Here is a 12,679-nt window from a genome sequence, read left to right on the forward strand (position 1 = left end):
TTGTGTTGAGTAATGAGCATTCCATATGCCAAAAAGGGGCATGCCATGACCTTCTTTCTCCTGTGGATAAAGAAGTCTAAAGGTATCTCTATTTTTTTTTTTTTTTTGGAAACTAAATATTTACTCTTCATGTCTTTTGCTTTTAAATGCATACATGCTGCTTCAGTGAAGTCAACCTGAGCTACGCACATGAATACGAAGAGGGTCAAAAAAAATCTTTCTTTTATGAAACATTTCAACTCTGAATCCTTCAAAAGACAGAAAGCCTAAATTTCTTCACGAAGCCTCCTTTATTTGATCTTACCTCAAACCAATTCCTGTGGGCCAATCTGACCACACTACTAAGACTCTGCTCTGACCAGCTACTCAGAGAGGAATGTTATATTGATATTCACAAGTACCAAATGAAGGCCTACTAGATAGTATTTAATTCTCAACAGATTTGGAACTGACTTACATGCATCCTACCAAACACACTCAAATCATGAGAAATGGACACATACATATGAAGGCCCCGTGACTGAGCACGGAACAGGTGCACAATGGTACATCCCATGCATATGAGAACCTTTATTTTTAGGGGAAACTGTATTTCTCTTGTGTATCATAGACGCACACTGCTTCTGAACTCCATGCCACTGACCCAAGTAATCAAAAAAAATTGGAGGTTTAAAATCTGCAGTAAACACTCTGGATACCTTGCTATTTTCATAGCTTAAAATCCTCTCCTTCAAAAGAACTTAAGACCAAAACCATTTGGTGAAGTCTTTTTAAAATTCATTAACAGACTGTTTTACAGATCAAGGGAGAAAATAAGTTTCTTCTACTTTCATGAAGTGATGGGTTCAGTTCTGAGAGAACAGAGGAGGTGAAGCAAGTCCAGAATCTACAAGAAAAGTCTGGAGAAATCTGGAGTATTTGCCTTAGAAACAAAGACACTACAGTCCCACTCGTATGGAATAGGGACTGACTTATTTTGTGGAATAAAATAAGTGTAAGTTCCAGTTACACCAAGATCAACTTCAACTCAATAAGGAAAACCTGAACAAATAGGGATGTTTGAAAATACAGTAAAACCTTGCATTGCGAGTGACTTGTTCTGTGAGTGTTCCACAAGACGAGCAAACATTTCTAATACATTTTAACTTGATAAACAAGCGACGTCTTGCAATACGATTAGTACGTGATGCCGAATGTCACATGATCAAAACTGAGCCAATGGTTCTTGAAATTCACTTTGATACATGAGTGCTTTGGATTATCAGCATGTTCCCAGAACAAATTATGCTCACAAACCAAGGTTTTACTGTAAATCTATCTCTTTCATGAAAAGGTAAGGTCCTGTCATGGGCTTCAGGATCCTGTAGGTGGTTTTTTTCTCCACGGCCAGGAAACATGAGGTTTCCTCAGGGTTTTGTCCCTTATTGAGATTATTATACCCTATTACATGAGGAAAGGCCCACATTAAAAAAAAGGAAAAAATTACAAGCTGATTTTCTTTTTTTTTAAATTTTTTAACGTTTATTTATTTTTGAGACAGAGACAGAGCATGAACTGGGGAGGGTCAGAGAGAGGGAGACACAGAATCCGAAACAGGCTCCAGGCTCTGAGCTGTCAGCACAGAGCCCGACGTGGGGCTCGAACTCACAGACCGCGAGATCATGACCTGAGCCGAAGTCGGCCGCTTAACCGACTGAGCCACCCAGGCGCCCCTACAAGCAGATTTTCAAAGTAATTGACAGCTATGACAAACTTAACTAATCATAATTTCTATTTCTCAACCTATCACACTGTAGTGTTATGCATATATTTTTCCCACCTGCTACCTTACTGACAAAATGTCCATGAAGGTGGCTTAAACAGGGTAGAGAGACAACTTTCTGCCTTTTTGGGATATTAAGATTAGCTAGGCTATCAAAACTACTCAAAAATAATTTACTGTTTAAGTGATAGAATTTACTCTTTTCCAAAACATGGGAGAAAAAGCACAGTAGGTTAAAATCATTAGCGAAGCTTTGAAACAATTATCTTTAGAAAATTTGAGCAGATGAAGCAGAATAAATAGGTTTTCTCTTTTCCAGCTTACAACCTTGGCTATCCATACTACGATCCACTCATGACTATTCAAGACTATGGTTATAAGGATATTAGACAAGGTGAGGAATGTACTAACATTTCCCCCCAAACAGCCTACAACCCCTGGTCCGTTCTTACCATCGCGGCGGCAGCTGAGTGGTTCATCTGGTGATGAGCTGCCCTGAGTTTGGCTTGCAAGTGAGCAGGAGGATGAAAGTACTTGCATTTCTCCCGGGAGCATCGGCCTTTGATGTAATCCATGCAGATGGTCACAGTATTATCGCTTGCCTCGATCATGGAAACATCTGTAGGGTGAGCGTAGCGGCAATCGTTCTCACCACGGGTACAGTTTCCGCGCTGGAATTCTCGGCAAACCTTAAATTACAGTGACAGTGACAACACATATCACATGGATGCCTGGAAGCTGATTAGCTTTTATTTATTTTGCCAGTGAACGTAAGAGCAAGAGTATACATGATTTCGTCATCTATCTAGGAAAATTCTACAAAAGCTGAAGGATAATGTGAAGCCATATTCCCGGTGAGACGTCCACATAGATGTTTCTATTCCTAGAAAAAAAAATATTCCGCTATGCCCAAAGGAAAGTTGTCTGCTTTAAAAGTATTGTTGAAAACCACTTTTCAATCTTCCGCTTAATTCACAGCCTGAAGTGTAATTAGCCAAATTTTCAAGAGGGGGTTATTTTGCTAAAGTCCAAGATGAGTCTTTGTCACACAGCAGTGCAGTTTTTCCCAGCAAAATTGTGGATCACAACTGAGTTGCGTGTACAGTCAGATTCCATTACGATACAAATGCCAGGCATTTAAGTCAGCCAGTGGAGTTGCCTTTGTATGAAATGGACTAGTTATTTATTTCAATGTAGGAAGAATGACAAGGGAAGACTGAAGGACTTCCATAAATCAAAAAAGCTGAAGTTTCTTCTAGATTGCCTTTTCATAAGCAGCGGGGATATTCATTATCTAGTCCATCATTCTTAAGATGGAGAAAAAGGTTTGCATACTATGATACTCCCTTAATATTCTGCATTCATAGAGACTTAATCTACTTTTTTTTTTCCCAGTTGGATTATTATAGCAAGTAGAGACTCATTAACAATACGGCGATCCCAGTCTGTAAAGCTGGAGCCTGGGTTAAAGGAACATTCCCACCAGCCCTCTTGTGCCATAGCAAAAGGGATGCAGTGTCCGTATCTGGGCACACTAGGACACCGTGTGACCTGTTGTACAACTGAATCAATGCGTTGCATAACAGGCTACAATGGCAGTAGTAAGACATTTAACATTTTTCTGAGGTTATACTTCATAAGCTAAAAACTCAGGTGTATTTACTGAAAGCATTCAAAACGCTGGGCCCTGAGAATGTTGCTTTCTGCGTGGGGTTGATACTACCCTACAGGTATTTATATATTTCCACATCAATACCTCCAGTTTATCTGAACGCATCGGTTTGGGACCGGCAGCTCCTGGCAATGCGAGAGGCGCGTTTCCAGAAATCAGAACAGGTGCATTCGGTACAAGTTCAGCAGGAAGCAGGCCCATCCCAGGATGAGGTAAGTAAGGATTGAAAGCCATGGCAGGATTAGCTGCAAGGGGTGGATTCACAGGAAAAGAAGTCTGCACGTTGAAAAGAGAAAAAAAAAAAGCCATTAGAGGTAAATAGATTCTTTTCTATTATTACACAGGAGGCATTCTTTCAAAGAGCCTAAGCCATATCCCAATTTACCATTGTTGCTTTTGATTTCTGCCACAAGTGACATCACCTGTACAGGCAATCTGCCTTGTCTCCTTACACAGGCATGGCCCTTGCAGGCAGACTTCCGGTTCTCCCGAAAGCCCCTCTGTTCCACTCTCCTCCTTCCTCTTTCCATCAGCACTGCCTGGCCCGAAGGCTGCCGGTCCTACCAAAGTTCCACCAGCCCCACCACCACCTCACTCCTCTTTTTGGCCCACTATCAATTACAGAAGACAGAAGGGAAGTGAGGAAGAAAGGGGTAGATTAAAGAAAGGTGAAAGCTCTAACAACTTCTTGCTGTCCACCTAAAATGAGATTGGAATGGTCGTTTTTTTTAAAAAAAATTAGAGGTTCTATTTCACAAATGAATCTGACTTGCCCAGCCTCGTCTTTACCTAGGGGGCCAGATGATATCCATAACTCAAAAGGAGGCCCTAAAAAATGTTCCAAGGATCCCTGTTAGGCAGGGAGACATAACATAATAGGACTTGAAGGTATATAAACTGGAGCACAACTTGTCAAGAAAAACATTAGAAATGCAAAGGGCTCTCACAGATTTTTCTCTCTTATGAAAGTCCTCATCTCAAGAGCTTGATACATGTATCGCCTTTATTATCTGTAACCATGTAGTTTATCCCTCTGTGTGCTGTTTTCCAGCTTGTTCCACATGTGGGAATCTTTTCTTTTCAATGTGGTTCTAATTTCTTTGATAGTTCTCTTTTCTCCACTGCAATACCCCATTCTTAGTAAATGACTGATAGAATCAGTGATAAGGTTTAAAAAGAAATGGAAGCATTTAATGAATTAATAACAAACCATGGTTAAATGCAGTACATTTCTAGCAGGGACTCTATAAGGTACCTAGTGCCTTGGTGTGCACCTGGTGGTTTCTCTCGGTGCATTATTAATAGCATCTGTTCTTTCTTGCTTTCTTGTGATTTCTTTCAGTAAAGAAAGGATGAATCTTTTGCCCCGTCAAGCTGTATCCATATCTTCTGCTACATCACATGAATAGGAACAGCCCTAAGTATAGGTAGAATGGGAGGCTATGGAGTATGAAGTGAGGGCCAATATATATATTCACCAACCCACCCCCTAGTCTGACTTGAAATTCTCACCTGCATAGCCTTCTCCCCAAAGCCCATTAAAAACCACACGCCAGGGGCGCGTGGGGGGCTCAGTGGGTTAAGCATCCAACTTCGGCTCAGGTCATGTTCCCACAGTTTTGTGGATCCAAGCCCTGCCTCGGTCTCTGTACTGACAGGGCAGAGCCTGCTTGAGATTCTCTCTCTCTCCCTCCCTCTCCCTCTCTCTCTCTCCCTGTCTCTGCTCCTCTACCACTTGTGCTATCTCTGTCTCTCTCAAAATAAATAAACTTAAAAAAAAAAAAACAACCACATGCCAACATGGAAGGAAGGGGCTTCCCAAAGAGCACTCTACTGTAGATGATTTTCTCAAAGTAGCTAATTGGCACATTAGGAAGGACAGAAAGAGCTTGGCCCCTCAAAACTGACAAGACTCACTAGGGTGAGTAGAGAATGCATGGCAGCCAAGAGCTTTCAGAGGAAGGGGCAACACCAGGCACCGGGAAAGATGATGGTGCAGTCAGGGAGGGGCTTTAAGGTCTGAGGACCAGGTCTAGGGCTGACCCAGCCCAACTAGGCATTGTGATGTAAGGCTGTAAGGACACGCCGTACTTCTCACTGAATGAGATGTGAAGCTCCAGGAATTAGCTGATGTGATATTGTTATATAATGAGATGGAAATCTCTTGGAAACTGCCACCCAGGCATGCTTCCACGATAAGGCACAGTTTATCAATTTGATGACTCATGGTTGTCTCAAAACCAGCAAGAATCTCTCATTGTAAAAACTCTGCATTTGAACCACACAACAGTACTTTGTTTTACTTCTCTTTTCTCTCTGACTTTCATAGTAAATTTCTCACTGAAGTCCCCCTGCTGTTTCTCCCGGATGCTTTCCGCCTTTGCCTTTTACAGAAGTGAGAAGAACCATTATTACAATTCTCTTCGAAAACTACTGAATTAAAAGAAAGACCGGTAGGTGAGTGGGTTTTCCAGATTAAAAATCATTAATCACTAATAAATAGTGATCAGTTAATAATGTTTAAGCCTAATGCATGTAAGTGATGCTTCCTATTTGCAGTAGCTCTGAACTTCTGTAATTTTTTTCCTTCCTTTTTCGGGGAAATTTTCCTGGTTAACTTCTGCTTTCTTTGGAATATATTGTAACTTGTTTAGGTTTGTTACAGGCTTCAAGTGTATGAAAAGAAGTTGCAAATTACTTAGAAGTCCATATAAAAAGTGCAAAGGGCTTGCTGAAAATGTTTGGATTTTTTTCAGGTTTTGCCACGAACTATACTGTGCCATCTTTACGTTCTAAAATGAGTATTAACGCTTTTGTAACCATTTTCTCCTTGAGTAACAACTTCATTCTTTAACACTGTTTATTGAGAAGAAGCAAGTTCTTCTAAGCACAACCCTTGGGCCTAGGCAGGGACTCCTGAGCTCCTTATTTATTTTCAAATGGACATTTTGGTTTTCTTACCACCACCTCTGCCCCAGGGTAACTATTCCATTGAGTTTGAACATTTCAAGGGCTTAGCTTTGGCTAACAGCCACCTGTTAAGCAGCCGGCAAGCTCACACATTCAGTTTTAATAAGCAATTTTAATCCTGCCTATACCTCGTCTGCGGCCCTGCCTGACAGTTGAGCTAACAAGAACCCATCTTGGGGGTAAAGAACCTTTTAAAGAAAAAAATTCCTAGCCGGCTGAACCTGAAATGGTCTGGGCACTTAAATCTGTTTCAGATACTCACTCGAACCTAAATTATTTACTAAATATTTGAAAATATGAGAAGGCTTTTCCTCCGAGAACCAGAGGGGTGGAATTTCAGCTTTCTCGGGGTCTTATAAAAACAAACCGTGAAGAATGGTGGAGACAACTGATTCATGAATAACAAGGTCACCTAGACAGTTATTTACTCCCAACGTCTCCAACAGCATTAGCTGGTAGGGTAGGAATTCCCAAGAGTGATCGCACGGTACCTAGGAACTACCAGGGCCTTAGAAATACCTCGTAAAAGTCAGTGATCGCCTCTAGAACAGTGGCCCCTAATCCTGGACTTCACTGAAAGCTGTGGACTCTGAATATGGAACTTGCTCAGCAACTTAAAGCCCTCACAGAATTCCCGCCGGGGCTGGGTTATGGACTAATCACTGTCAAAGAGCGTGTGTTGCAGGCTAAGTAAGGGTAGGCAGACTCCAGCCCCTGGGCCTAATCCGGCCCACCTATGTTTGTATGGTCAGGATGACAAACCAGGATGGTTTCTACATTTTTAAATGGTTGAAAAAAGTAAAAGATGGAGACTATTTCATAACACACGAAAAGTGTGTGAAATTCATATTTCACTGTCCTTAAATAAATTCCACTGTGCTCATTAGGAGATCCGTATTGATGAAAAGTTGTACGTATTTGTTTTTTCTCTTTTTGGAGAAGTACCTACATAGTATCCTTGACGTTGCCTCTTGTGCCACAAAGCCTGAAATACTTACTAGTTAGTCAATTACAGAAGCAATTGCTGACCCTCATTCTAGAGGGTTCCAAGAAAGTAAAGCACTCCATCCATTTCTGGAGTAAAGCACTAATTTTATATGTATATAAATTTAATACTTGTGGCATGATTCCACAAGTTGAAAAGGTTTGGCTTGAGAAACCAATACTAAAATATTCACTAAAATATTTTCTTTTTAAATTTTTTTTTTCAACGTTTTTTTTTTTTTATTTATTTTTGGGACAGAAAGAGACAGAGCATGAACGGGGGAGGGGCAGAGAGAGAGGGAGACACAGAATCGGAAACAGGCTCCAGGCTCCGAGCCATCAGCCCAGAGCCTGACGCGGGGCTCGAACTCACGGACCGCGAGATCGTGACCTGGCTGAAGTCGGACGCTTAACCGACTGCGCCACCCAGGCGCCCCACTAAAATATTTTCTTAATTGGTACTAAAATTAGGATTCTTCACTATTTATTTATGAAACAATAAGTACTCAGTGGTTAAGAATGGGGAGATAGATAGAATCTTGTGAAAGGTAAAATTTTAGGAGCCACCACATTTTGGGTCTTAAAGGATTCTGAAGCACCTTTTTAAAAAATGTTTATTTATTTTTGAGAGAGAGAGAGAGAGAGAGAGAGAGAGAGAGACAGACAGACAGAGACAGAATCCCAAGCAGGCTCCAGGCTCTGAGCTGTCAGTACAGGGCCCAACGCAGGGCTCGAACCCATGAACCACGAGATCGTGACCTGAGCTGAAGTTGGATGCTCAACCAACTGAGCCATCCAGGCGCCCCTTGAAGCAACTTTGAATTGTAATACAATCCACTAAAAAACTATGCCTGAAATATCTCTAGTTTACACATACATTTTAGGAACATTGAGTTATCATTTAAAATGGGTTATCCCTCAAACTAGTATAAAGAAACAAATGTGAAGTGCTATGTGAAATCAATCTTTGTGTCTCCCCAACAGCTTAGATCTATTTGTAGTTACTTCAGTAATATCCAAGGTTCATTACAATTATTGTGTGATGAATGCAAGACACTCTAAGTCAATTATGCCAGTCCTTGCCTGAAGGCAACATAATTGAGGCCTTCCCTCTCTGAGCTCCTGTCTAGAGGTGGGCGACTAAACATTTCCTTTTATAGGATGGCAAACATTTGGTAATAATTTGTTGACTAGATTTTAATACCAGAAAAATAACACTCTTTAACTTTTACTAGCACTCATAATACCTTAATTTTATTGCTCATTGACAAGCATTTATATAGTATAAAAGGAAGCCCTGCTCACCATCACCATGTGAATTTCTGTCCTTAGCTAACCCCAAAGCACTTTGAAATGTATAAGTCTAGTTTCCCCCAGACTTTACTGTCCACATGGAGCACAACTGAATAATCTTTCTTTCAGAGTTTTTGCTTGGTCATCTCCACACTCTCTGAGTGATGTTCTGAGTGATGCCCGCATAACCTCCAGACTAGTTAATTGGTCCCTCAATAATTGAGAGTTAACTTTATAAACAGACGCAAGCTGATAGTGGTGTTTATGTACTAATCCTACTTGTTAATGAATAAGTCACTGTGGCCCAAGAGAGAGCTAGGCAAAAAAAAAAAAAAAAAAAAAAAATCACCAAAAAAATACATAAATTCAATGGTCAAAAGTGAATAGTTGTCCTCATCTACGTCTGGCTTTTCTGACCTTAATCACAGAAGGTAGGCAATGGATCGATACCTTGTTGTGAGTGTTAAAGGTGTAAAACATAGCATGTAAGGGAGGGCACAATATGGTTTGGATCTGCCCATATTTGGCGGAAAAGAAGCTGCAAAATAGGCCAGCAGTTACGACGGAGTGCCCAAAGACAAATCTGTGTAACACCAGATGATTTTACAGGTAAGAATATGGCAAGAGGGCAAATGACTTCTTTAGACGGGCAAGGCAGTTTTGACTCTGTTCCTGAAAAGTGAACAAAGACTGACCTAAAAATTGTATGTTGGTGAACTATATGTGATAACAGCGGCACTCAAGTAACTAGTACTCCACCAGGAAAGGGAAAGTATGGAAGACTCAAGTGGTTACCCAATTTTAACAAAGGGGATTAAACAAAACATGAGTGGGGGAGGGATGACCAGAGCTGAGAAAAGCAGAGAACCGCAGCAAGTCTGGAGACTATAAACATTTCAATGCAAGTCCAGGGTAAATAGATGCTAAGGGTTATTATAATTATCAAGGGTTCAACAAACCTCCTCCACCACCACCACAACAACACAACAACACATAGTTAATAGAAAGATAACTCTACAGAGGAAAACCAGAAAAGGCGAAAGGTATAACAAAATGTAGAGGATCAGGTAGAAATCAGAAACTAAGAGTAGCACAAAAATATTAATTCACCATCTTACTATTGTTAGATCATACATTCCTAGAGGGCAGATGCTCGATAAGTATGTACTTGGTTGAATGAAAAGAGATTCCTAAGCCACTGATTAATTTTAGGATTATCAGTTAGAAAAATCAAATTCAAACATCACAGCACAAAAGAAACACTCAGGGATCAGAAGTGCTGTCTGCTAAGGAAGACTTGAGGCAGAAGGCTGCTCCCAAACGGTCTTTTCACATAGATGCACATTGTGTGTCAGCAGCACAGGATACTTTATACACACGTGTGTGCCATGCAAGCATACACACATACACAAACATAGGGATGTGTGCATTTTTAAACTGGAGTGGCTGAATCGTCAGTATCAGAAGGTATCCAATGTAGAGTTCTGAAACAATGGCTTTGTGATACTATAGATCAAAAGATGCAACTTCTTTTTTTTCCTTCCTTCCTTCCTTCCTTCCTTCCTTTCTTCCTTCCTCCCTCCCTCCCTCCCTCCCTCCCTCCCTCCTTCCCTTCCTTCTTCCTTCCTTCCTTCCTTCCTTCCTTCTGTTCTTTCTTCCTTCCTCCCTCCCTCCCTCCCTCCCCCCTCCCTCCTTTCTTTCTTTCTTTCTTTCTTTCTTTCTTTCTTTCTTTCTTTCTTTCTTTCTATAAGTAGGCTTCATGCCCAGTGCAGAGCTCAACTTGGGGCTCAAACTCTCAGGGCTTGACCCTGAGATCAAGACCTGAGCTGGAATTAAGAGTCGGACGCTTGGGGAGCCTTGGTGGTTCAGGCGCTTAAGCATCCAACTCTTGATATCAGCTCAGGTCAAGATCTCACTGTCGTGGAATCAAGCCCCGCATCGGGCTCCTTGCTGAGCACAGAGGCTGCTTGGGATTCTCTCTCTCCCTCCCCCTCTCTCTCTCTGCCCCTCCCCCACTCGCTCACTAGCACCCACCACGCACACCACATGCTCTCACACTCTCTCAAAATAAATAAATAAACTAAAAAAAAAAAAAAAAGTCGGATGTTTAACAGACTGAGCCACCCAGAAGCCCCGACAGGCAGCTTCTTAATGCGTGGTTCCAGACTAGTGAATTGTTAATATGACTGGTATCCACAGAGTGGCATAAGAGCAGAGACCAGGGAAAGGAGAGTTTAAAATATTCAGTAGATGCATAAAGGATATGAAGGCAAAATAGGATTGTGTGGGCGACCAGTTTAAGATTATTATCAGGTGCCAGGGGCCACCACAGGCGTTACACTAAGTCTCCTGGTGGTTCTCCCTACTGAACTCTATTGATCTGAGCAAGGGGATGGTTTTGCTGAGAGAAAAAAAATCATCCTCAGTAGGTGAGGCTGTCAAGCATTGATTTTGTCGACTGTTGCTTTTGTTTTATCTTCCATTCAGAGAAAAAGATTTTCCCAGAGCCCTCCAAACTTCCTGCCTTCATCTCAGAGAAGCTAACAGGCCCACACGGTCTCATTAGCTCCAGGCTCTAACCAACTGAGCCAACCAGCCCCAGAGGAGAAGGACACACAATGGGCTGAGAGGAGATTACGTTGAATTTATCCCGTGGGAATATGTGAGGGAGGCACATGGGAGAATGTTGAGATTAGTTACTATCAGAGGAATGGGCACTGTAAAAGATATCATGTACCAATGCTCTCTGTCGGGCTGCAAAAATTGTAGCGCTTCTGTTTAACCTCGGGAAAAACAAGATTTCACATTGTGCGTTAACAGAGTTGGGGCAAGGCAGAAAACCGACTGATGGTGAGACTTCTTTCGTTTTACTACAGAAGGAGCTTCAAGCTGTGTGACAGGCACGGCCTAGGCAAAGGACCTGAACAACGGCTCTACTTTGGCCCAGCAACTGCAATCACGAGTGAATCCAGGGTCTGGGGGGCCTGAAGTTGAGGCAGTTGAGTAGGGTAGGGGAGTCTTAAGAACAAAGAATACACGGGTATCTTTTGCAAACCTTACAAAGGCATTGCAAACGCATTGCTAGGGCTCCAGCACATTTGCCAGGGCCTTGGACGGAGCCCATGCAAATGAGGGGCCCTGAGCCTTCGCTAACCTCAAGGTAAGTCTACCCCTGGGAACAATTTGTTGAACAAATAATGTTAGGCTTCAGCTGCGATATCTAAAAGTAAAATCTTGTCTAACCTTTTAGCAAACACGGTAAAATCCGAATGCAGTTGGGGGACTGGATGCATGGTATGACTCCATACACTCCTGTGATGCGATGTGGTCAACCTCAGTCAACGCGGAACTTCACATGATAACGACAGTCATAATTACATTAAGAGCACATTAACGTGATAATTACATAATGCCTGTCATCGCCGACTTAAACGTTTTGCAAAAATCACTTTACAAAACATTTAGATGTCAGCACATTGAGATGAAAGAGCTCAATGTCATCATGTATCGTCTCAAGAGTAGATAAGCTGAAAAATCCGCCAAAGAACCTTCATTAAAATACATTGTAATTTCTGTACGGATCATGAGACTGGTCATCTGCAATACGGAAGTGGTTTCCTTTTCCATTAAATCTACAAAATGGCTTGCCCACCTTTTTTTCATGGTAATTTTTAACAAAAGAGCCATGACAATAGGGAGATAGAAGATACTTCGGGCAATAAGGTTAGTTTTGTGTGTGAACCATATGAACTATATGTGAGCTATGTGAACCAGAAAAAGTGTAACTCTGATGAGAATATGCTAAATGTACGATGTATTCTGGTGAGGGAAGGATATCCTTTGTCTTTAACTACTTACGCACTTAAGTACTTAATGTTTTCAAAAATTAAAACGTCAACAAATTATTTTGCAATTCTACTTCTGTTCACTTAAAACTGCCCCAGTCCAAGTTTCAGAATGGAATAATATTATACTTTATCAGTCCTACTTAATTAAGG

General features: G+C 41.5%; 1 protein-coding gene across 6 annotated transcripts in view; it reads right to left on the reverse strand.

Moving 5' to 3' along the window:
* Nucleotides 1–12,679, reverse strand: part of MBNL3 (muscleblind like splicing regulator 3) — a 111,472-nt gene that overhangs the window by 15,617 nt on the left and 83,176 nt on the right. For all 6 annotated transcript variants that reach the window (XM_049644302.1, XM_049644303.1, XM_049644299.1 and 3 more), the window contains 2 exons: nt 3,519–3,710; nt 2,215–2,451 (listed from right to left, as the gene is read on the reverse strand). In XM_049644302.1, the coding sequence (XP_049500259.1) occupies nt 2,215–2,451; nt 3,519–3,710 (429 nt within the window). The remainder of the gene's footprint in view (nt 1–2,214; nt 2,452–3,518; nt 3,711–12,679) is intronic.

Source organism: Panthera uncia, chromosome X (assembly GCF_023721935.1).
Source record: "Panthera uncia isolate 11264 chromosome X, Puncia_PCG_1.0, whole genome shotgun sequence".
NCBI lineage: Eukaryota > Metazoa > Chordata > Mammalia > Carnivora > Felidae > Panthera > Panthera uncia.